At 41.9% G+C, this 26,322-nt stretch overlaps 1 protein-coding gene across 1 annotated transcript; it reads right to left on the bottom strand.

Annotated features, from left to right (window-relative positions):
- Nucleotides 1-9,362: 9,362 nt before the first annotated feature.
- LOC113246707 (olfactory receptor 10T2) lies at nt 9,363-10,310 on the bottom strand. Its single transcript, XM_026487374.3, has one exon. The coding sequence runs from the start codon at nt 10,308-10,310 to the stop codon at nt 9,363-9,365; it is 948 nt and encodes a 315-aa protein (XP_026343159.2).
- Nucleotides 10,311-26,322: the final 16,012 nt, after the last annotated feature.

Here is a 26,322-nt window from a genome sequence, read left to right as displayed (position 1 = left end):
TGAGCCTGCTGGAGAACAGGAAGCTATAAGGTGAAGAGTTCATGCAGATGTCTAGCCGACAGCTCCGTTAGGTGAGATAACTGAGCACATTGTGCAGATTTCTTAGTGGAAACGTGTCACTCTTTATACTGGGCATTTTCAAGTTAAGACAAAGGGTTCCATGACCCCTTACCCAGGCCATACTCTTACCCATGAACAAGGTCTTGGGGTCAGGCCTTCTCCCATCCTCCCTCCCTCCATCACCTTCTGCATGACATGTTCAGGCAGCTTACATAGAAGAGTCCAGGGAGGAAGGCAGAACTTTACGTGGCTGTTTGGAGCCCTCTGTGATGACGTTCGAGGTCCCCTCATGTGGCACAAGACCACAGGTGGTGACGTCTATTAAAATGAAGAGGCTCACATAAGGATTTCTCAGTTCCTAGCACAAGCGTGTGATGCAAATATATTTTGGGTGTTTCCCATTTGGGTGGACTTTTCCCCACTAGTCTAATGTTTTGGTCACAATAATTCTTGAACCCCTAAGATGCCTTGAGCTCACTTCTCAGACCCCATGTCCAACTGCCCCCCCCCACACTGTGTGTTGTGCTCATGTGATGTTAGGCTTCCCCCTTCAGTTGTGCCCAGCTTCTCAGCTCAAGGCCAATACTTTAATTCTTTCCTCCACCCGGGGCCGTTCTTCATTCATCCTCATCTTCCACGGATGATTTCAGGGCAACCTTCAGCTCTCAGCTCAGGTATCATCCTCATGGAGACGCCTTAGTGGCCAGTGTAGCCCAAGTGGCCACTCTCCCTCAGTCACATTCTATCCCAATGTTCTTTAGTTGTCTGTGTTGAATACGGGATTGAGCTGAAATTATCCCATTTGCTTTTATGTGGTTAGTGTCCTTTGCACCTACAGATGTAGGCATTGTGACATCATGTATATCATCTGTCCTGATCACACGTGTATTCCAGTGCCTAGATTGTAGCTGGACATATAGTGGGTGACCAAAATTATGTTTGTTGAATGAACAGATGCCATCAATTTTGACTTTCCGGAAAAGATCTTAGATACACCAGTTCTCTAGTAAGCCATAGGTTTTCAAGAACAGACGTTTTCAAAGGGCTGGTGCCACTGCAGGATGTAAGTGATCATTGATATTGTGGCAATATGGTCCCTGGCAGCTCTCTTTCCTTCGGGTTATTGTCCTTGGGAAGGTGGCAAGAGCCTGAGATGCCGATAGGAAAGAAGGGAGGAGGGAGGAGATCTCAGAAGATCTCGTTAGAGTCTTTTACACTGTGAGTGAGGAGCCCAGTTAACCACAAAATGTTGTTTGGGTATTCTCTGCTGCTGAATTATAGTGATTCTCAGGGAATCTCTTAGGGAAGGATGATTGTTGAACACAGCAATTTTCAGGAAACTCTGGGTTCCTAAACACACTACCCTAACATATCCTCCCTCTACTTCTGATAAGGTCCCGTAGTTGAGTGGTGGGTGTATGTTTGGGTGAAGCACAGGATACACTCCCAGAGGAGATGGACCCGGGCTGCCCACACATATCCATCCTCCCCCGCAAGTGTTCACAAATGGGCTCAGAGAGAGCCCTGAGGGTAAATGACCATGTTACCAGGTATGCTAGCTTAACAGGTTTGGGGGAGTTTTACGTATTGGTTCAGGAGATTGTCAGAAAATCTCTGTGTCACCCCCATGGTGTAGAACTTCAGGCTGGGTAATCTAATGTAATATAAGCTCCTAGGTGAGGACCTAGTATTTAAAAGCAAAGAGTGTCACCTTATCACCCCAGAACAGAGGCGTCACCAAGTACTGTTAACTGTGATTCCAGCTGAAACCCTGGAACGTGGGCTTATTTCCCTGGAGAGCCAGGTGTTCTCAATAGTGAGGGATAACCCTTTCCAGTCCTGCTAGCTCCAACACCAAGAAGGGAATCTGCTTTGCTGCTCGTACTGTATTCTGTTGTGCACACAAATCCGGTAGAAAAACTACGAGATCATTTGAAAACAGAGATGGAGGCACGATTCTTGGTTGCTGGTGAATTCTCCAGGAGTGGCCATGATTGTTGGAAGAGGCTGCGGTAGGGCTGGTGGGATCGGGGTCAAGCTCGGTAGCCATAGGCCCTCGGCCAACCGTGGCTGAGAGAATGCCCGTGTGCCATCTTCTTCCTAAGAAATGAAGAAAGCCGAGGATATGGACAACTTGGTTCACTGGAGCACTGTCAACTGGGCAGGGATCCAGGCTCCCAGAATGTCACCTGCTGGTGAAGAAAGATACTGATGCAGAATGCCTTTGGAGCCTGCGTTCGGGGTGGGAGTGGGACGGGGGGAGGTCATGATCTCAGGGTCATAGGATCCAGCCCCACTTTGGGCTCCGTGCTCAGTGCGGAGTCTGCTTTGTATTCTCTCTCCCTCCCCATCTGCCCCTCCCTATTTTCTTGCACATGCTCTCTCTTCCTCTTAAATAAATAAATAAATAAATAAATAAATAAATAAATAAGAGAAGCACCTATTTTATGGTATGGTTAAACCTGTTTGAATACTAATAAACATTCAGATGGAGCCTTTGCACAGAAGATAGTCTCCTACATGCTTTATACATATTAACTCATGTGAGCCTCACAACAATTCTGAGGCTGACACCATTATTCCCATTTTATAGGTAAGGAGACAAAGGTCACATAACTAGTAAGCAACGTAGGCAGTTTTGCCGCCAAACCCATGCTTAACCACTGCACTACACACTCAACAAATAATTATTGGAAGCCTACCTTGTGAGAGGTAATGAAATGCAGCAGAGACACAAGGTGAAATCCCTTACACACAGAACTTCCACGATCGTGGAGGGCAGGGGAGACAGACAATAAACAAATAAAAATACTTGACGTGAGATAATGACAAATGACGTAACTTCAAACTGATGTGCGGAAGGGGATCAGAGGAAGGAAAATGGAATAGACCATATTGCAAAGACGGTGGACAGAATGAGCCACCCTGAGACGGTGGCTTTTGAGAGAAGACCTAAAACAAGAACCAGAGCCATGCCATGCAGTGTCCGGGGGAAAAGCGGTCATTCCGAGAAAAGGAACTGCAGATGAAGGCAGTGGTACACTGGGTGTGTTCTTAAAAACCGTTAGAACTCCAGCATGGCTGGTCGTATTGGAGTACGTGGTGGGGAGCATAGTAGGAGGTGAGGCCTTTGAAGAAGATTGGTAGCCTAGTTTTTTTCTTGACACAGAAAATGAAGCAAACACCTCCCTTATAGGAATTTCCTTTTTTTTTTTTTAATGTAGAATCTGGGTTCTGGGGCACACACGGCATTTTAGTGGTAAGCAAAGGTGTTGCCACTAGTGCTTGGGGAGATGCTTGCAATATGACCGAGATTAAGAATAGTTTTTAAGTCTTTTAATGTACTGAGTTCCAACTGAACTCAAAAATAAATAAACACTTTAAGCGCTACCATTTTAATAGAGGAGAAATGTACACACACAGACACACAATATAGGCTTCTAGTAAATTTTCCTCTTAGATTTGCCTTCCTAGTGTTTTAATTAATTTTTCTGATTTCATGTATCTTATGCTTCATAATTGGTTGTACCTTTAATGCATAAATATATAGAAAGATTGCGAGTGTTTAAGGTTTGAAGAATACGGTTTTTGATGTATTATGTTGTTACTAAAATGGCTTCAAGCCTTGACAAACTTTAAGCCAGTACACATTTTAATGAGTTTCCCTATCCACACACAAAAGCTCATTGGACAATAAAAATATACATATTCTCAGGTTGAAATTCAAACTTAGCCCAAGGAAGCAGGTAAGGAACAGATGTGAAGCCATCCTCCCTATTGTCCTGTTCTCCCCTGCAGATCCCTGCTCGAGAGAGTGGCCAGAAATGAGGTCTTTGGTGGAGTGAACCTCCAGATGACTAGTGGTCTTGTAGGTCACCCCGAGGCAGATTCCCTTTCATGGAGTAGGATGGGAACTGCTGGGAGGCTTTGGCTTGAGAAGAGAGATCATCTGACTTGTTTTTCAAAGGATCGTCCTGTTTTGTTGAGAATAGACAGACTTGGGGACAGGGTCAAGTAGCAAGACCTATGTCAAGCCTCCTGGAAAAAGTCAAGACGACAATGATGGTGGTATGCCATAGGGTTAGAGGTGGAGGTGGTGAACAGAGACAGAGCCAAGAGGTTCTTTCTACTGTATTATATGTATTAAAAAGGCAGTTCGGAATGACCCTGGGTTTTGGTTCTGAGAAGCTGGAATTCCATTTGGAATTACAATGAACTAAGATAGATAAGACTATGAAAGGAGCAGAGTTGGAGGACAGGTTGAGAATTTGGCTTTGTATGTTTAATTTGAAATGCCTGTTAAAATTCAGAAGGCAGAGGTCAAATGGACCGCCGGGTGTCGGTCTAGAAACACTTATTTGAGAGCAGTAGCAAGTTAGGGAAATACTGTACAGGGCTGAAGATACAGCCATATGAACAGATCGTCTGAAGACTTTGCTGGGGCTGCGGGTCAGAAGCAAGGACTCTGCGGTGGGCAGAAGAGAAGGAGGGGCCAGTTCTTCCTGCTGGATTATAAGAGAGATGTCAGGGATTTCACTGAAACTGAGAATTGGCTTGCTCTTGAGGGGAACTCCACGCTGAAAAGTTACAGGCCCAGAGACAGACACTATTTTCAGTTTTGAATGTTGTGGATTCCAAGTATTCTGGAAATCCCAGATGCATTGAGCAAGGCCATTCAAGGAACAGGATGAGGAAATACTGTTACTCCTTCCTGACAAGAGAAGCTAGAAACTGAAAGTAAATACTTAGAAACTTTTACAATTCAATTAACTTTCTGTATGTTAAGCTAATAGTAAGACAAGAAAGTGTCTGTATGTCCTTTTAATTTTGTTTAAAAAAAAACAATAATTCACTTTCATTGTATTTTACATCACTGGTACATAATAAATTTGCAGGAGAATTAGTTTTTCACCTCAAATAGACTGAAAAGCTCAGACAGAATATGAGGAGAGCAGCTGAACATAAATAAGACTGAAAACAAGGAGGGGGACACACAGGCCTATGTGTGTCATGTTCATTACCGGGATGTGATCTCTTAAGAAAGCCAATATGTTTAAAAAATATATTTAAAAACCCTTAGAAAAATGTATCTCAAGCATGCGCCAAAATTTACTAATGTACTGGGATGTGTGGGCGGCTCAGTTGGTTAAGCGTCTGCCTTCAACTCAGGTCATGATCCTGGGGTCCTGGGATCGAGTCCCACATCAGCTCTCTGCTCAATGGAGAATCTGCTTCTCTGTCTCTCCCCCTCCGCTCGTGCTCCCTCTCTCTCTCGCTCGGTCACTCACTCTCTGTCTAATAAATACATAAAATCTTTAAAAATTTTGCTAATGTTGGGGCGCCTGGGTGGCACAGCGGTTAAGTGTCTGCCTTCGGCTCAGGGCGTGATCCCGGCGTTATGGGATCGAGCCCCACATCAGGCTCCTCCGCTATGAGCCTGCTTCTTCCTCTCCCACTCCCCCTGCTTGTGTTCCCTCTCTCGCTGGCTGTCTCTATCTCTGTCAAATAAATAAATAAATAAATAAAATCTTAAAAAAAAAATTTTTGCTAATGTAGTAACAGTTAAATCAGCAAGTTGTTGAGACAATAAGAAACGCGGGTTTCAGGAAGGGTGTGGAACTGGAGGGGTGACAGATTTGGAAACCAGAATGTGTACCAAGTCAGAGTGATTACCATTTCATTTCACAGATTCGTAAACACACGATGGCCAAGTGCATTTTTTACACAGGAAGTCTGTAGAAGGATGCTCTGAGATGCCAGGTGTGCAGACTCAAGGTCAGAAGAGGAAAAACAATGAAGCAACTCATAGAGACACAACTTTGTCCAAAACTGGGGTAGCTTGTAACTAACAGCAAAGCACCGATGCGGCCAACAGAGGCGTAGAAGGACCCGAGCTCCGATTTCCAGCGTTGCTGGGGTTTTCCCTGCAAGCTGGCGACGCGTACGCTGGTGACACACTTCACCCATTTCTTACCAGAGGGTATTTTACTTTTTGACACAAGGATGAGCCAATGTTTCATTTTGGAAAGCCGTGTAGAGGAAGGAGTTAAGGGATCAGGACACAATTTCAGTAGTTACTGTGTCAATTGACAAAGGACTCAACTAAAGCAGTGAGAGAAGACAAATCTTGGCTACACAATCTAAGCCAAATTAGGAGTTAAACAACACACCACTGGGGGAAAAGTCAGTGTGCTTTAAGGCAAACAGGAATCGCCATCTGTGGACTTGGCTTCACTCTTCTCTGAAGCCTGGCTGAGTTCACGCCAGCAGCTACAGGGCAGGGTTGGGAATGGGAATTACAGAGGAACAGACTAAGACCTGGGAGTACACGTGTGAGGACCCTCAGTTATGTGGGGACATGGATTAACAGCCCTCAAAGAGTCACACCACCCGGGAAGCCCTTTGCGGGGCTGTGTGCACCAGACCTGCCTGTGGGTCCTGCAGGGACAGCTCTGCAAATGGCACCGGGCGTGGCAGGGGACCAGCCGCCCAGGGCACCAGCCTGCGCTCTTCCGCGTTTGTCTGGAAACCGTTCTAACTCTTAAGCGTGTGCCTCCCCAGGGTTACTGAAAAATCCCGCTCAGGTCACCTCAGGAAGGAAGTAGTGACTTTCTTGCCAACAAGGCGTGTGTGGGATTGGGCCGCAGAGCACAAACCATACTGTTGTGTGGCCTTTTTTTTTTTTTTTTTTTTTAGGATTTATCTATTTATTTGTCAGAGAGAGAGGGAGAGAGAGAGCGAGCATAAGCGCGGGAGCAGCAGGCAGAGGGAGAAGCAAGCTCCCTTCTGAGCAAGGAGCCCAATGCAGGACTCGATCCCAGGACCCTGGGATCATGACCCGAGCTGAAGGCAGACGCTTAACTGACTGGGCCACACAGGCACCTGGTTGTATGGCCTTAAATAGCATTCGAGGACAATCACCTATATGCCCATCAGGATAGCACAATTTCCTTTGTTTTCTTTTTGGCTTATTACGTCTCTATACCATCCACAGGAAAAAGAACATTTTTACGTTGTTGAAAACATAAAATAGAAGCCTTCTCACCTGCCCCAAATAGGATCAGATAGTTGGTTGACTAGTTCAAAAAAGTCTGGTAGAGCAGAAAATTGAAAGAATGATCCTTATATAATTGAAATGTTTTATTTCAACTCAAAACGCCTGAACATACACGTACTTATAAATAGTTTCACTTAGGGATGAGGCTTTTACTTTAAGTGTTGGCCCATGTGATTGGAGATCTTCAGAGCACATGGAGCACAAGCCCACCCACAATTCATCAGAAAAATTCTCATGAATTCACAGAGGAGTGGGACCTTAGAGACATTCGCAATATAATCTAAGCAAATGACACTTCTAGGTTTTTTATGATTTTCCTTTCTTTTGTGATTTTCTTGCTCATATTTTATTTTTCCAAAACACTCCATCTCGCTATATTAGAAACAAATAAACTTTATTGCGGTAACACTTCACCAGTCCACACCACAAAATTATATGTCACAAGCAGAATAATTAGAATCATAAATACAGCTGTCACAGATGGTTTTGAGAACAGACCCAGGCAGTTTAACTTGTAAGAGCTGAACCACGCAGACACCCAGGAAGTAATGCGCTGAACACGAGTATTTATTATGCTGTGGGAAGCAGCCGGGGAGCTTTCCCCAGGGAAGAGAGCGTGCTGGCTAACTGGTCATATGAAAACGTGTTCCCTGTTTACAAGTTATTTTCACAGTCACACAATTAATGCTAACCATTTTTCCTTTGGGTGGTGAAACATACTTTTAACAAATCAGGAGAATTTTATTCTAGTATGGGTGGGTCACTGGGCAGAGAAAAGGTCTAATTAATAGTAACTGGCTCTCTGAACTGTAAGACAAGCTCTGTGCTCATTAGATAACCCACATATTCATAGAAAAACAACCCCCAAAACCCCTCAGTTGTCCAGATGAAAAAAATCCAAGGTGCATCAGTTGGAAGAGTTTTAAATATTGTCTCAAATTACATGGCTTGAAATAATAGATCTAAAATAATAAAACAATAGATTTAAAATAATAACAGATTTAAAATAATAATAGCACAAAATAATAGACAAATTAAATTCCGTTTAGTATTTGTAGTTCAAGTTATGACAAGCAAATGTTAGAGTCACGTAGGGTTTCTGCTGTGACCATCGCGGGGTCAGTGAGCTGCAAGATCTCGGCCTTTTGAGCCTTTCCAGAACGTTGTGTTCCACTCTAACAGCAGATGTGATGTCATCACTGGCTGTTTTAGGTCCATTATCAAAATAAAATTATATCCCCTAAAAACTTGAACACATCACCATGAAAACAAAGCAAAACTACAAACAATGATTTAAATGTGTTTAATTTAGAATTAACATAGTAAGAAACTAGTTTTAAAGTTTGAAAAAAATTAACAATTCTGGTAATATTGACCGCTGTTTTCATCACTGGAAAACCCAGCTCCTTAGTATTGAAATCTTGCTCTTCATTAAAGGCCCAGTTCAATTGTTTCCCCCCTCTTCTCATCTCACTAATTCCAAACTTTTTTTTTTTCCCTTCAGAAAGAATAAATATTTGTTCTCTTGGCTCTCATAACACTTAGTTTTATCGGTTTAGCGGATCTGGTCATCGTGCATTGTCATAGTTTTCTTTCTCTGTTCCTGCCCCTCCTGCACGTCTATAAACTAGCACCTTACTCATCTTAATTCCACTTTGCACGGAACCTGGTGCCTAGCGGGTTTACTACGTGCGGATGCCTGTGTCCTGGGTCAGGTGCTGCAAATAGCTTTGCAGACTCTGCTCTGTTCGACCAGGAAAGCTAACCACGGCCCCCTTTCAACCTGAGTACTGCCTTCCCTTCAAAAGAAACATGCTTTTCTCTTTTTGCCAAGTGTGAGTTGTTTCATAGTTTGTTTGTTTTGGGGCAGAGTGTCAGCAGGGAGGGGCAGAGGGAGAAGGACAGAGAGAATCCCGAGCAGACTCCGTGCTCAGCATAGAGCCCAACGCAGGGCTCAGTCTCACGACCCTGAGATCATGACCTGAACCAAAACTGAGTCAGACGCTTAACCGACTGAGCCACGCAGGTGCCCCTGGTTTTTTGTTTTCTGTTTTTTAACCAGGAATTGGACAATGTAGCATGTAGACGGACTCATGCTATTTCTGGCCTGGGAGGAAAGAAAAAGGCAACAGCGGACTTAGTCCTTGGAAGCATTGCCCACGTCAGGACTGGATTGGTAAAAGGACAGGGAAAATATCCTGCCTTTGACTTCCGTAGCTTCCCTCATTAATTTTAGGGGTTTTTGTTAGATCACCTTGGTTGCCACAGGCATTCCCAGAACTCTTTTGAGGGCAGTCTTCACCTCCTGATTCCTCAGACTGTAGACAAGTGGATTAAGCAGGGGAGTAACCACAGTGTAGGTCACTGCCACCAACTGATCCTTGTCTGAGGCAGACTTGGATCTGGGCCTCAGGTAGATGATGGAGGCACAGCCGTAGTGCACGATGACCACCGTGAGGTGGGAGGCGCACGTGGCAAAGGCCTTCCTTTTTCCCTCAGCCGAGGGGATCTTCAGGATGGCGTTAACGATGAAGCCATAGGAGACGAGAATTAGCAGGAAAGGCACCATGATCACCAGGATGCTGAGGCTGAATAGGGCCAGTTCCTTCACATGGGTGTCTGTGCAGGCCAACTTAATAACGGGTGCCATGTCACAGAAATAGTGGTTGACCCTGTTGGGGCCACAAAAAGGCATGTCACAGATGAGGTTGGTGGCCACCAAAGCAATGAAGAAACCCGTGACTCCGGACAGGGAAACCACCCCCCACCCTAGCCTTTTGTTCATGATGAGTGTGTACCTCAACGGGTGGCAAATTGCCACGTAGCGGTCATAGCCCATCACCGCAATGAGAAAGCAGTTGGTGCAGGCAAAGCCAAGGAAGAAGAAGAGCTGGGTGGCACAGGCCACAAAGGAGACGGTCTTGGTGGCTGAGAGCAGGTGGGCCAGCAGCTGAGGGATGATGACAAACGTGTAGCAGGATTCAGAAAAGGAAAGAATGAACAGGAAGCCATACATGGGAGTGTGCAGAGTCCGGCTGCAGCGGATAACGGCCATGATGGTGGCATTGGCCAGCAGGATTGTCAGGTACAGGAGAAGGAAGATGACAAACAGCAGCAGCTGGAGCTCCCCCAGGCTGGAGAAGCCCACCAGGACGAACTGTGTAACCACGGTGGTTCTATTGAAACTGTGCATCTGGATGACGTCTTTCTGTGAATGAGTTTGGGAGAGACAAAATGGCAGCCATCGTTGTAGTAAGAACATTTCCCCAACGCCTTCTCTTTCAGTATCATAGTCTCAGGCCCAGATTATTGATAGCTCTCTCTCCCTCTGCCTCCCTCTTTCATTCTCTTAACAAATATACTCCCTCTGATGATTTTTACAAGAAACTATTAATCTCCAATAATGGGAGAACAATTAGCTTATATTATAGAAATATACAAAGATTAAAAGAAACAATAAAAGAAGCAACGTTCATATTCCCGAAGACTATGTGAGACATGAGAAAGTCTCCTACCATAATAAGAGAAAAAGCAAGATACCAAGCCGTATTTATAATAAGATACCAAGCCGTATTTATAATAAGATACCAAGCCATATTTATGATAAGATTAGAGGTGATTTGGGTTTTCTTTCTGGTATATTTTTAATATTTTCAAATATTTAACAATAAACACATTTTAATTTGATGATTCTAAATATTTTTAGCTTTTAGCTAAAATAACTTTTAGCTCAGAATATTTCCACCTCATTTTGTTGGAAAAGATACCGTCCAAACATAAATAAGAATGATTACTACTTCCAAATATGATACTATTATATTCCCAAAATTAAAAAAAAAAAGGCTTTTGGAATATCCACATATCTAAATTACACATGTCATTTATAACATCTGCTAGTGCAGATGATTACTGGTAGCATGATACGCCTGTCCTCTGACCACTACCCATCACAGTGGGTGGCCGGCTAGGATGGGGGCAAGCAAGAAAAGCACATGTCATGGCCAAATACAGTCAGCAGGTGGGTGCAATGATAAAAGCAAACATTATTTTTATTTTTTAAGTTCAAGAACAATTCCTGGCAGACAACAGCCTGAGAATCCAACTCATCATTTGACCTACATCAGAAGGCATCTTGGAAGGTTCGGAACGGGGGTGGTGAGATGAAGGAAAGGCAGATTTCTTGTGTTGGGATTGGGAAATGCGTCTCCACTATTCCTTTTGAATGGGGCTGTGTATGGCACTTCGACTGTCAGAGGCAGAACAGTGACCTCACCCGTCCTGGTTCGCTTCAGGAAATAGATCATCTCTCCAGTGTTCTGTCCACACCCTTGGAAATCTTTCTACCAGGGCATAGTCTAGCTAAGACACAGGAGGAAGGAGTAGTAATTGCCTCTTAACAGCAGAATTTCTCAGGGTCTAACATCAAACATTTCCTTCCCTTAATTTTATAGGGTATCATTTTATAACACATGCTTTCATTCAGAGGAAGATGGCTACCATGTCTAAGCTATTTCATTGTTAGAAATGTTAGCAAAATACAAATAGCACCTAGTTCATAATGAAATAACATCCAGAGCTCTAATCATCTTACTTTCAGAATCGGGTTCAGGAACTTAGGAGAAACCCGGTATACTTGCACCTCTCAACATCTCTCAACTTGTTGGCGCCTCCGACGGCTGTAAAGTATAAGGAGTAACTTCATGTGATGCACTGTGCACGTTCAGTCTTCATCGTCTCGGCTCTGGCTCCTCTGCTTAGGTAGTTCCACACACCTGCCATCGTCACCCTTTCCCTTTGTATGGCACTTTGCAGAAAACAAGCTGTAAGCTACCTCATTTTGGCCCTCACCATGCGGTAGACGCAGGTGTCTTTGTATCCTTGTTTTAGGTAAGACAAGCACACCAAGTGCCATCTCCTGAGCAGAGTAAACTGGAAGCGTCCTCGTCTTTGCACTTAAGTTGTTAAATTGAACTCGTCTCCCATGTTTGGCTCCCTCTATAGCTTCTTATAAGCAAGGATGATTTTTTTTTTATTATTAATAGCTGAATCCCTAGCATAAAGCATAATTTCTAGTTTATTGTATGCTCATTTTAAAATCCGAATAGAATATTAAAAAACTAAATAATACGCTCAAATAGTAGAGTCCGCACCGAAATTTAAGTCTTCTAACTTCAAATCCACTTTCTACCCACCAAAGATTATTTTTAGATTTTTAAAAATTTATTTATTTGAGAGGGAGAGAAAGAGAGAGATTAAGAGAGCACAAGAGCAGGAGGGAGGGATAGAGGGAGAAGCAGATTCCATGCTGAGCAGGGAGCCCGATGCAGGACTCAATCCCAGGACCCTGGGATCATGATCTGAGCCAAAGGCAGACACTTAACCGACTGAGCCACCCAGGCGCCCCCCACCATATTTTATGCGACTGCCATTTTATGACAGAATCTGTCCCACACACTTTTCCAAGGCAAGCATGGTCCCATGCTACTTATTCAAGTAAAAACTCATTTTGCCCTTTCTGACTCTCCCGAAATATTCCGATTTTAATTTTTGAATTTTCCTAAATTACCAAATTTTATAATAGGAGATTTATCATCTCTAAACCTTAGGTTAGGAGATGAGAAAAAAGAACAAAAACAACAGGAACAAGGTAAGTCAAAGATACGATGAACACACTCAAAGTTAGGGAAGGTCAAGGATGTTGCTTAATTTTAATCAGTTTTGTGACTCAAACTGTTTACACCATCTCCCTAAAGCATCAGCCTCTTTTTCTGTGATTCAAGCAAGAGTTTGATTATATCTAAGATGGCCCCTGTTCTTGGCCACAACTATAGTGTTTATACGTTTTCTCATGCTGTTTCACATACTTGTATGGCCTGTTGTTGTCTATATCTGAATCTTCATAATGTCCCACATCCTTCAATAAACCTTCTCTGACTATTAGAGTCCACATAGATGCTTTTCCTCTTCCTAACATTTACAGATCTTGAAATTGTACTTGTATGGTGAATGGGTTGGATATTATCTTGTAGTACCATATATATGTTATATATAGTAGTATTATATTATTATATATAGTATATAGATCATTATATATACATATATTCTATACTAAATCCTATATATTATATAGTACATTATACACAATATAGTACATTATACTATATATTATATATAGTATAGAATATATATGGAGTATAGTACATAATACCATGTATAGTATAAAGAATATATATAACACACACACACATACATACACACCTTCTATAGACTGTTTCTTTGGGGCAGAGATCAGAGCAATGCATTCTGAATGACCTCACCACAGTACAGGGTACATACTAGACCTTACAAACAAAAACTTAATAAGTGATGGCATGCTTTAATTCTCCTTTTGTTTCTGAGTTTTCTCATAGACTATGATTTTCCCTCCTAGAATGTATTCTCTACTCTTCTACTATAACCTACATCATTCTTAATTTTTTATTATTCTCAAAGTCATCTTAAAAAAACATAGAAGTCTACACTGATAAACTTTCCTGCCCCACCCCCATTACTTCTTTACTTCTGAGATTTCTCAGCATTTCAATACACTTACCCACTTATGTTCAAGTGATCAAGAATGCTAACATATGACTTTGGGTTTAATGGCTCACAGTCTTGTAGATCTTTTGAATGTTGAAAGAAGCGGCAGTACAAGGTCGCTTGTCAAAGCAATGACATCTGTCCTAAAAGTTTAAGTGATTGGGAAAAAATGCACTGAAACCTTTCATGAAGAATTTACTGGACACTGAGATGTCCAAATCTTTTTGAGTCTTAAATAAAAGGCTGAAAATAGCCTATTCTATATTCATATGTCAATTCAGATTCTATAATTAAGTCGGAGAGTATTACAGCCTTCTGGGATTCTAAGGCCCAGAGCCCTCTGAGACCTCAGGGAGCTGTGGCAGAGAGAAATAAATGACTGAATGTGGACAAAGACATCTTATCTAATACCAGAAGTAATAATTCAGGTTATAAAAACTTTCCATCTCTGTAAAGCACTAAAAAGGTAAATAAGTATTCTTCGAGCAAAGGCGGAGTTTACTTTAGTTAATTTCAGTTTTTTCAGACAAAAAGTTTACAAAACACTGAGATGTCAAGAGAAACCAAGTTCACCAACCCCAAGATTTACATGAAGACTGATTTGATAAAATATAAGAGGTAAAGGCAGTGTTGGTGACTATGTAGGAAATGTCTGTCTTACTTCTCTTCCCAAAGCCTGAATAAATCAGACAACTGGGTTTTTAAATGTCCTTCAGGGAATTATTGTTAAGGGAAAGACTTTTATTCAGCAACCATTTATAGAGTGCAGTGATTTGCAAAGCACATTAGGCATCATAGTGACTCAAAGATATAAATAGATCATACCAATCATTCTAATTTATCAGGAAAGACAATTATAAGCATAATGATGCATAACGAGAGGCACGCTGACGCACGTGCCCGTGAACATCAGGCTGGCTAGAAGGACGACCACCTCCCAATGAAGATCCTTGAACACAACCAGGGCTGAGATGCGTCCCATGACTTTATGAACAAAAACATTAGGAATAAGAAAGTTGAGTGGAAACTACTGGATGTTTTGTGCCAGGACGTTCAAGGGGGAAGGAGTGAGGAGGAAGGCTGAACACCCCTACCTCTGGCAGTAGTCAACCTGGATATTCCAACAGATCATCCTTCTGAAAAGAACTAGAATTACTGAGGAAATATTTTTAAAATTTTCATAAATAGCAAGCCAAAAAAAGATTCCTATACTAGGAATTTTCAGGTCAAAATCTGAAAGAAAGCAAGAATCTAGAGCGATAAATGGAGTGCTGGAAATTCCTTCCACACTGAGGACATTTGCTTATCTGGACAACCCAAGTTGTTGATTTGGGGGAATCACAGGATGACACTGACAGAAATTAAAGTCCAGCACTCACTAAATGAGGGTCTAAAAGTAGATCTTCTACTTTAAGCTGTAACTGAAGGATGGTGCCTTAACATAAGAATGAAACAGAACTAAGCTCACCCATCTTCTCTCATAATCAAGGAGGTTTAGATTTGGGAATTGGTGTAGTACTGAAATGTAGGTAAATGGCCATGAATTACCATACTGTAACTTGCACAGCCATCCATCCATCAGACATAGAACATGATCAGGCAATTTATTGATCGGCTGCTCATCTATTTTATTGCTAGAAATCCCTTGATCAGCTGTTTCCACAGATCTTTGCAGGTCATAACATCAACCATCATCCTAAACTTCAATTTGTATTGTTTATTGTCCACATCTTATCGCTGACAGTTCTGTGTGGCCCCTGGAGTTCCATTCTCCAGAATACGATTACTCTCTTCGACATCAGTGAACTCGGTTGCTGTGCAGTATTTCCACCATGATCTCTAGTCTACAATAACAATTACCATAGAACTCTTTAAGGATGTTTATATTCCTATCACCACTGCATTTTATAAACACAACCAGGTCCCCTGGGTGATAGTGATTAGTGGTTGGATGAAGACATTTTCTATAGTTTTTCTATCCCAACACATTCATTTCCAAAAGCTTTTGGATTCTTTTATGGTGTATTACAAAAATTGTGGCATAACCAGTTTGTTAACCATATGTCAATATTTAGTTCAGACTTCAATTAGTTATTCCAGCAGAGGATTGATCCCATTTTTGGATGCGTGAGTCAACAAATTAAATTCTGTATCCCTGTTGAGTGCTACTCTATCAATGAATGAAACAGGATTGAAATGGATGTTTCTTCTCCTCTGGTCTAAGATCTTCATAATTCTCTCCTGCATAAGGACATGGCCTTCTAACTCCCTCTGACACAAATTGGCAGAACTTGCAGGTATTTGTTTTTGTTGTTTGTGTTCAAGCAACCCCAGAGCAGGCCTTGTACCTCTCTATCCAGATTGCATTGTGATCTGGTTCCTGTTGTAGGCCTAGAAACAGAGTTATGTCATGGGGCAACTAGCCCAGGTGCAACCACGGAGTCTTTTATGCAAAGGACGGTTGATTCCTTTAGATGTGTATGTATGGGGGTGGGGGTGGTATCTTCCTCAACAGACAAGGGTGGTTCAAGGGAATTGGAGGATAAGATCTCACCCTCACTTAGATCATCTGAAATGTGTCCATCCTGTGTCTCATGCCTCGTGTCTCATTTAGCATAAGAGCTCTGGTCAGGTTGATCTTTAAAAGCTAAATATACCTTCAGACTACGAACTTCACCCTTAGTGATCAGCTGTCCTAAGACTCCAGATGATGTGGACTCCTTCACATCGGTTAAGAGGGCATTCTGATTTTCCACACATCTTTTAAATTGCCTATTAGTTACTTATAACTTCGTTTTTGTCTGTGTTCACCCTACAATTGTAAAAATGCCAGGAGTTTAAAAATTCTTTATAGTCACTGTCATGACCATGCCATTAAGTGAAAGCACATGATTGCCTGATGCCGTGGCCTCCCTCCATAATTCGAACTAGGCCACACTGGTGCTTACCTGAGTAAGTGAAATGGTGTCAGATGTCATAATGAACTCATCCCTTTTCACACTAGTAAGGAGGTTGTCTGTGTACTCTTAAATAACAAATAACCCAGTCCTAGGACCCCATGTTTTTTCCCCTCAGGTCATTTCTGTTCCAAGTCAGTGTATTAGCCAAGGTCCCAATGCAAAATAAATGGCACATTAAAATTGAGGAAATTCAAGGCAGGGGAGAATGGCATAGACTATGAAGTTACCTGGAGTTAGCTGCATCCTAGCTTTTATATTCTTCATAATTACATTCAATTACTGTAATTCATACAGGTCAGCCCTCTGGGGAAGAAGGTAGGGTGAAAGATCTGGAGTGAATCTGTATATTTTGAGCATCAGCATGATATTAATTCCTGCTCTTGGCAAGGATAGTATAATAAAAGAAAATTTCAGGCCATTATCTTGACTGTAGGTTTGCTTTTCATGTAATAGTACTATATACACCCGTGCATAGCCATTTGATCCGCCATGCTTCCTTGTGGGGAACATATATTTACCTGTCTCATTGACATCAACTTGACCACGAGATTTGCTTTGGCTGGGAAATGTCAACCTTGGTGTGGGCCACATTGTAGCAGAAGCTTCAAAAACTACGGCATGGCTCTACCTGCCGCTTTCCCAGCTACAAGGAGAGCAGCGGGGGACAGATGACGGCTGTTTCTTCACCCTGGATCCCAGAAAAGAGGAAGCAGAGCCTAATGCAGAGCTGTAGCCACCTGATACCCAAACACAACAGGCTCTAGAAATAAACCTTTGAAGCTGTAAACCGTTCAGAATTTAGAAATGTTTGTCATTATAGCATAGCCTATATGATACCAAAAAAAAAAAAAGTAGTTAAGGCTTACAAAAACCAAACAAAGAAAAATAGGGCTAGCAGTGTTAAAATGTGATATTTAGACTTTATAGCAAAAAACATTACCAATGATAAGGGGTTTGGTTTATAATGTATATAGTTTAATTCATTAAGAAGCTACCATAATTTGAATATATATTACATATTTATTATATGTACGTATTTATTATATGCATAAAATACATTATATTACACATCATATATATATTATGTATGTGTATATATATACACACACACAATATTTATGTAACATATATAAATATTAAGAAAACTAAGGAAAGAAACAGAAAATCCATAGTCATTGTGGGGAGTTTAACGCACCTTTCTTGGTCACTGATATAAAAAGTAGAGCACAGAGTAGTAAGGATACAGTAGGAAAAAAATAGCAAAATGCTTCATCTAACAATTTCAGATGTATATCCCTTTCAAAGGCACAGGGACATTTACCCCACACCAGAAAATAAAGTAATTTCAACTCGCATCAAAGAAGTAAAATCACACAAAATTTGCTCTTAGCCTACAGTGCTCATATCAACAACAACAACGGAATAAAACCCACGAGGGCAGACGTGGATTCATTTTGCTCGCTGATCCATGTCCGGTGCCGGAAAGACGCATGGCCTGTTAACGGTCAACGAATTTGTGCTGAGTAAATAAATAAACAGAAAGTAACTGGAAAATCCCCATATGTTCGGAAGTTAGGACGCATTCTTCTAAGTAAGAAAATATTTTTAAAATATTTCCTGGGAGATTTGTGAGATTCAGCTGTAATCATCCTTAGAAGGGAATCCACAGCCGTTAATACCCTACAGCAGAAGGGAAGAGGGACTGAAGGCTGCCGGCCTCGCCTTAAAATCATTTGTTAGAAAAAAGACCTAAAAACAAAAAGTGTAAAATGAGGAAGAATGGTTGTAGTAAAGATAGGGGTTAAAATAGTTGAAATAGAAAAGAAACTTAACATACAGATGATTAGCAAAGGCAAAAATTGTTCCTCTGGGGAAAAAATGGTATGATTAATCTCCAGTAAGACTGACCAGAGACAGAGAAATTCAATAAATGTTATTAGAAATGATAAAGGGGATATGACCACAGATGCTACAGGGAGTAACGTGTTAATAAGAACATACCGGGAAGAACGTTCTATCTCCATTTATCAAAATTAGGTGAAAATCAATGATGTCTCTTAAGGTAAAATAAACCTTAATGGGATCCCTTCTGGAAGATATGAGCATTTATTTAAACATTAAACAATTGAATCATTTATAAGCCATTCGATAAAGAAATAGCCAGGCCCAAATGGCCTCAACAATTTCAATGATTCACAAATTCTTCAGAGAACATGAATAGAAAATACTTCCCAAGTCATTTTCTGAGGCCAGCGTGATCTTGATATTAAAACTCAATGATGGGTAATATAAGGTCCAGTGGGACTCATAAGAGAAGTGGAAAGTTCACACCTGGCATGTAGAGACTCACACACAGCCGTGCACCTGCACGCACACGCACGGATACACACACACACAGCCATGCACGCATATGCATGGACACACACACACACACACCCATGCACGCATATGCACGGACACACACACACACACACCCATGCACGCATATGCACGGACACACACACACACACACCCATGCACGCATATGCACGGACACACACACACACACACACACACAGCCATGCACGCATATGCACGGACACACACACACACACACAGCCATGCACGCATATGCACGGGCACACACACGCACACACACCCATGCACGCATATGCACGGACACACACACACACACCCATGCACGCATATGCACGGACACACACACACACACACACCCATGCACGCATATGCACGGACACACACACACACACACAGCCATGCACGCATATGCACGGACACACACACACACACACAGCCATGCACGCATATGCACGGGCACACACACACACACAGCCATGCACGCATATGCACGGACACACGCACGGACATGCACATTAGCACAAAACGAATATCAGCACTATTTTAAAAGAGAAAATGGCCTCCATCGAGTTTAATTTCCAAAATGCAAGAGATTTTTTTTGACATTAGAAAAATTGTAATATAATTTCCTACCTTAACTGATTAAAGAAGGACAATAAAATAATCATTCATAACAAGAACTTGTATCAAACTAGAAATGGAAAGCTAGCTCTTAATCTGGTTCATAGACCAAGAAGCCAGAGCACGTATCAAATCAAATAGTAAAATGTCAGAAATTTTCCCTTTGAGATAAATACCAATAGCCCATTAATACCACTTCTATTCGATATTTCACATGAGGCTCCAGAGAATGTAATAAAAGGATAAAAAGAAATAAAGATTGGGAAAGAAGAATCAAATTCTCATTTCTTGCAAATGACATTATTTTTTTTAAAGGTTTTATTTATTTATTCGACAGAGAGAGACAGCCAGCGAGAGAGGGAACACAAGCAGGGGGAGTGGGGGAGGAAGAAGCAGGCTCCTAGCAGAGGAGCCTGATGTGGGGCTCGATCCCAGAACGCCGGGATCACGCCCCTAGCTGAAGGCAGACGCTTAACCGCTGTGCCACCCAGGCGCCCCTGCAAATGACATTATTATGAGTGTAGGAGTCCAAAAGAATTTACAAAGAATTTATTTGAATTAGTCAGAATATTTAGCAATTTTATTAGATCAAAAAAAATTGTTTTACAGCTCTCTTGCATTTCCCAACATTCTAACAAGGAATTTAAGGGGAAAAAAGACACCATTTATAAATCCTCAAAATAAAAATAAATCTAAAAAACTATCTGCCAGACTTCGGTAGGGAAAATTACAAAATCTTATGATGAGCAGTTAAAGAAGGGCTGTATTGAGAAAGACACGGCAGACATATGCATGTGAGGACATGGCACCCGATCCAAGCTGTATTTCATGTCCCCAGACGAGAGGAGGGGTCATGCTGTGATGCTTTGGACAAATTGTTAATACAGACAGAGTAATTCCAACAGCATTTATATAGAATTCATGGTCTTTAGGCACTGTTATAACCTTACATTTATTAATCCGACATAATCCTCACATCGATTCATCATACAAATAGTACTGTATCACAGCTTAACACATGAGGAAAGTGATGGACAGAGAGATTAAGTAACTTGCCTAGGGTCACACAGCTGCTAAGTGGAGGAGCTGGACCCAGACAGTAAGGTTACAGGATTCATGCTCTTACTCTGTACACTGTGCCCCCCTCAGTGAGTTAAGAAAAGTAAAAAAATAAAAATAAAAGAGTTAAAAAAAGTATGAACTAGGGAAATAGTAAAAAATTGTGAAAAAAATGCAAGAACCGTCAATCTATAGGTGAGAAAAAGGCAATAGAACAAGATATAAGTAATGATGAAAAATATTAGCTAAAGTAAAATATTTTGTCTATTTTTTTTATTTTTTTAAGATCTTATTTATTTATTTGACAGAGAGAGACAGCGAGAGAGGGAACACAAGCAGGGGGAGTGGGAGAAGGAGAAGCAGACTTCCTGCTGAGCGAGGAGCCCAATGTGGGGCTTGATCCCAGGACCCTGGTATCATGACCTGGGCCAAAGGCAGACGCTTAATGACTGAGCCGTCCAGGTGCCCTATTTTGTCCATTTTACTGGCAAAAGTAAAAGAGTTCATACTTTTCATGTTGGGCAAGGATCCTGAGACTTGTTTCTCATGGATTGCTGTGGGAGGCAGACAGCTGACACTTTTCCGAAGTCACTTTGGCATTGGCTACCTAAAACAAGGACGATCCCGCTTCTCCACTCAGCAACCCTGCTTCCGTGTCTGCTAGCAAGAAAGAATCCCCGGGGGCGCCTGGGTGGCACAGCGGTTAAGCGTCTGCCTTCGGCTCAGGGCGTGATCCCGGCGTTCTGGGATCGAGCCCCACATTGGGCTCCTCCGCTGTGAGCCTGCTTCTTCCTCTCCCACTCCCCCTGCTTGTGTTCCCTCTCTCGCTGGCTGTCTCTATCTCTGTCACATAAATAAATAAAATCTTTAAAAAAAAAAAAAAAAAGAAAGAAAGAATCCCCGGTCACTTATGGATAAAACTGGCCATTTGTTGACCTGACATGGGGTCAGGAAATTACTTACAACTTCGCACGTGTTGTCTTACGTAATCCTCATGACTATTTCTAGGTGTTAATTCAGTTGCTTACACAACTGAGCATTTTTCTAGAATTTGTTTTATATAGTGGCTGTATTTTCTTTTTTTGAATTTTTGTTCACTCATATATTTTTTTATGGTTTAATTGTTTGGCTTTACTTTTATAGTATTAATTTTTTCTATATTTATATTTTTATAAAGAAGTAATAATTTTTATAAGTGTTTAAATGTTTTTGCTTATTTTGTCCTTTATTTTAGTTAAGAGATAATCGATACGATAGAAATCATCTATACAGTAAATTCATTTCCTTTGTTTCTGCTTCTGTTTTCATGTTTTAGAGAACTCCTCAAGATCAGACATATTTACTTACATTGTCTTTTAAATTTACTATATTGAAAAATATTGTAACAGCTGATCAATTTTTAGAATAAATTGTGAGATAAAATCTAACTGGCAACCTTGTAATATTAAATGATGTGCATTTCTTTTAAGATAATCCTTCCTCAAGTATTTTGCTGCATAATAATATTACTTGGGGATTTTCCATCCTATGCTTTGATCCGTGGGTCTAATTTTCTTTAAAATCACACTAATTGAATGATTGTCATTCATTGTGCATTTTACTTTGTGGCAGAGAAACTCTTACCACTGTTTTTCAGAATATCCTTGGATTTTCATCTGTAATTAGTCTTCCATTAGAAATGCTGGGACATTTATCACGCTAGTGAAAAATAGATATTTGGGGCACCTGGTGGCTCAGTGGGTTAAGTGTCTGCCTGCGGCTCAGGTCATGATCTTAGGGTCCTGGGATCAAGTCCCACATCGGGCTCCCTGCTCAGCGGAGAGCCTGCTTCCCCCTCTCCCTCTGCCCCTGCACCCTGCTGGTGTTCTCTCTCTTTTTCTCTCACATGCTCTCTCTCTCAAATAATAAATAAAAATCTTTTTAAAAAACAACAACAAAAAAAGAAAAATAGATATTTGATTGGAATTTATTTGAACTTAAAGATGAAATAGGATTACTTGGTAACTGCAGAATCGGGACATCTGATCTTTGTACAAAGTGTGTCTATATTTATTCAGGTTTTATTCTGTATCCCTCAGAAAAGGGTTTTCTTTGTATTTTAATAAAGTAAAAATTTTATTTTAATAGGTCTTGACTAGAAATCGTTACATGTATTTCTGGATGTTTTGTGAGGTAAGTAATTTATTTTTCCCATATTTGAAAACATGTTCCGTCGACCTTCTCAACCGCTGTGTTGAGCTCCGGGAGGAACACATATATCCCAGACCTGCCCTTTTCCTCCTAAGATCCTCATTTGAAGGCTGTTTAAAGACTTGCCCTTAAACTTTCAGAGCCCTGTGGATGCAGACAGGGCAGCCAGCACCTCTCTCTGCTCCCCTGCATCCACCCCATGGAGCCCACATCTCCCACAAATTCAGTCTGAGCTCTTGCTCCACTGATAGCTGCCAGTGACGCCTCTTGGTCTCTTGCCAAGCACAGACACGACATCTGCTCTGTGGCTGGGTTATCATACCCCCTGGGAAGATTACTGCATTACACGTGACACAAGTTCTTTCCACCTTGCTCGTAAAGATTCATCAGGGGAAATGAGCAGCTCTCTTGACTGAGACAGAGGAGGGAAAAAGCCAAAGCTAAAAAGCAAAATCATATTCCAAAAAGTTTTCCATAAAAGAAAGTTCAAGATACAGTGGAATTGTGGGGAAAACCACCTCAGAAAGTGCAGAAGTTTTTGGGGGAAAAGATATGGAAAGTCATCTCATGGAGCATGGAATGAGTTTGAATTAACACATGACAGCTGAGTCAGTGCAGAAGGGATAGAAATAATCTGCTACAAGTTGGACGTTTCCGGATCCCTGATCTCTCTCGTCCTGTTAGACGCGCGTTGCCTGTATTTCTGGTCACTGGGCTCAGAGCCACTGAGAAGGTGAAGTTGTGCCACAGTCACATTTTAACTGCCAGGAGAGGAGGAAGGGGAGGGTGGTATGCGTGCAAACATGCACAGGGTGCTTTCCTGAGCAACTGTCTTCTCAAAGGAAAGATGTCCTGGTGAGATGTGCAGAACTAAGCTGACCCACGTAGAATTCATCTTTTATTGCATGACGGCTGGTTTTCTGAAAATGTGTAAAACTACTTGTATCTCTTTAAAATCATCAAAAGAGTTGGAAAAGGCATCAGGAGTTTAGGAAAAAATAATGTGTTGAATTTTTTCTCTGAGTGTAAACACCCAGTCAATCTGATCAACTCTCGATCCTTGTGAATGTTACTATTGTCATAAATTAATGAATAGGAAAACAAAAATTTTCATTTTAAAATAATCTTTCACTGACTTCTACGGCACAGAACTCCATGAGGTGGATCTTCGTTGTCTGGGCCCAAACTTACTCTCCTCAGCATGAATGCCTCGGTGGGGTGGGTTTAACTGCTGTCTCGCCATAATTCAGTCTCCTCTAATCTGTAGATATCTGAGGTTGCTATGCTTAAAATTACACCTTCTTGAATAGCGGTTGGCCTGCTCAGTGTTAGAGGGGTCCTAGAAAATCAGTCTGAATGCGCAAGGTCAGCCTGAGAGGTACAAGTCCACCTGTAGTGCCAAGGTCACAGAAATTCCCTGATCTCTAATTCTGCTTTAGTTTAGTTTTCCCATGTGTATTCATGGACCACGATACTGAATGGAAACAAACAAACAAACATGAATGTACTGTTACTGGCTGAATTTACGCCTGTAAACTCAGTTGAAATAATACCTTTTTTTTTCTTTTTTAATTCAATGACTTTATTTTTATTTCCAGAAGTCCTTTTCACTTCTTTTTTTTAAAAAAAGATTTTATGTTTAAGCAATCTCTACACCCAACGTGGGGCTCAAACCCACAACCCTGAATCAAGAGTCATATGTTCCACCAACTGAGCCAGTCAGGTGCCCCGTTTTTGGTTCTTTTTTTAAAAAAAGAAATTGCTCTTTTTAGAGCAATCTTAGGTTCATAGCACAATTAAGCCAAGGTACAGAGATTTCCCACACTCTCTGCCCCCATACATTCATAGCATCCCGTTATCATCGTTCTGAAGGCCCGAAGGACTTCACTTTCTCACTAAAGCCAACCCCAGATCTGAAGATCTTACCACTTTCCTGCAAGACACATAGGACTACAGAGTAGAACTACAATTAACCAGGTGTGTGTATGTGTGTGTGTGTGAGAGAGAGAAAGAGAGAGGGAGAGAGAATGTATGTGTTGGGTGTGGGTGTGGGTGTGTGTGCATGTGTGCGGGAGTGTATGTGTGTGTGAAAGTGGAAGGAGAGGGGGCACCTGGGTGGCACAGCGGTTGGGCGTCTGCCTTCGGCTCAGGGCGTGATCCCGGCGTTATGGGATCGAGCCCCACATCAGGCTCTTCCGCTAGGAGCCTGGTTCTTCCTCTCCCACTCCCCTGCTTGTGTTCCCTCTCTCGCTGGCTGTCTCTCTCTCTGTCAAAAAAATAAATAAAATCTTAAAAAAAAAAAAAAAAAGAAAGTGAAAGGAGAGGATGTTCAGTTCTAACCCATGCGATCAGGCCCAAGGTCAAATGAATTCTTTGGTAACAACAACAACAAGAAAAGAGTAAGTATGAAGTGTCAGGAGAGTCATCTAACTCCACAGTGACCCTACCCACTTATCAGTGTTCTGCTATCTGACTCCAAGTCGCAGTGTCCACGAGTCACGGACAAGAGAAGACGGAAAGGGGGAGGTTTTCTCATGCTCGCACCCCGCAGTACCTCTCATGCGAGGATGGGGATGAGTGACACACTACGAGGTGAAAGCCATTCGTCTCATCCGTAGGAGTTTATCTTTTCCAAAGATGTCACCCGGCGTAGTGTTCTGCTCCTGGAGACGAATGCGTATGCATTCTACCCTCTATGAGTGAAAAAGATAACATCTTCATGGGAGCTCCTGTGAGAGCACTGCAGGGACCCTAATAAAGGAAGCAGATGATGTGGGCTCAGCATCAATTCTACTCACTAGTGGGCAAGACGTTTTAATTCTCAGACAGTCAGCTTCTCACCTATAAAATATGGATCCTCCTGCGTACTTCCCAGGCTGCCCAAAGCGCACATCAAGGGACCATTTTGAAAGAACAGCCCATACGGCGGGTTTGAAGAATTAGCACATGAAACAGACTCACGTGGAGTTATCAGTTTATTTCCTTTGCATGAAACACTTGATAGACCGGGGGCCTGAGCCGAGCAACAGGCCCAAGGAAAGGAGAACTTGATGACCACAGAAATTCATTTTGCTTTAGTCTCTGCTCGTCAGGCCCCTCTCTCAGCGAGTCTCAACTCCAAGGAAATGGAAGAAGTGCACTTGACTTACGGCCTTGCAGACGAGCTCCGCATCCCACAACTAACGGGGCTCCAAATGAGACATCCCAGCCCCTCCCTCTTGCTTCAAGCCTTGGCAGGAATATGTCATCGATGAGTATCTGGTGGAAGAAAAGGGAGAAATGTGGAAACAAAACGATTTAGTCAGAAGACCTTTATTGACCAGTGGATCTTGAAAGGGGGCGTACGGCCAGGAGGCAGCTGTCTGCACGGAGCGGGTGCCCTGTTTGTTCTCACTCCTGCAGGAAGGAAAGAAAACAAAACTGTCTAACACAAATTCT

The sequence above is a fragment of the Ursus arctos genome, unplaced genomic scaffold (assembly GCF_023065955.2).
Source record: "Ursus arctos isolate Adak ecotype North America unplaced genomic scaffold, UrsArc2.0 scaffold_2, whole genome shotgun sequence".
NCBI classification, from domain to species: domain Eukaryota; kingdom Metazoa; phylum Chordata; class Mammalia; order Carnivora; family Ursidae; genus Ursus; species Ursus arctos.
This window is presented reverse-complemented; position numbering and strand designations above follow the sequence as displayed.

Bases quoted from the DNA above. Each gene is read 5' to 3' on its own strand.
- LOC113246707 (XM_026487374.3), bottom strand. From the start codon at position 10,310: ATGCACAGTTTCAATAGAACCACCGTGGTTACACAGTTCGTCCTGGTG.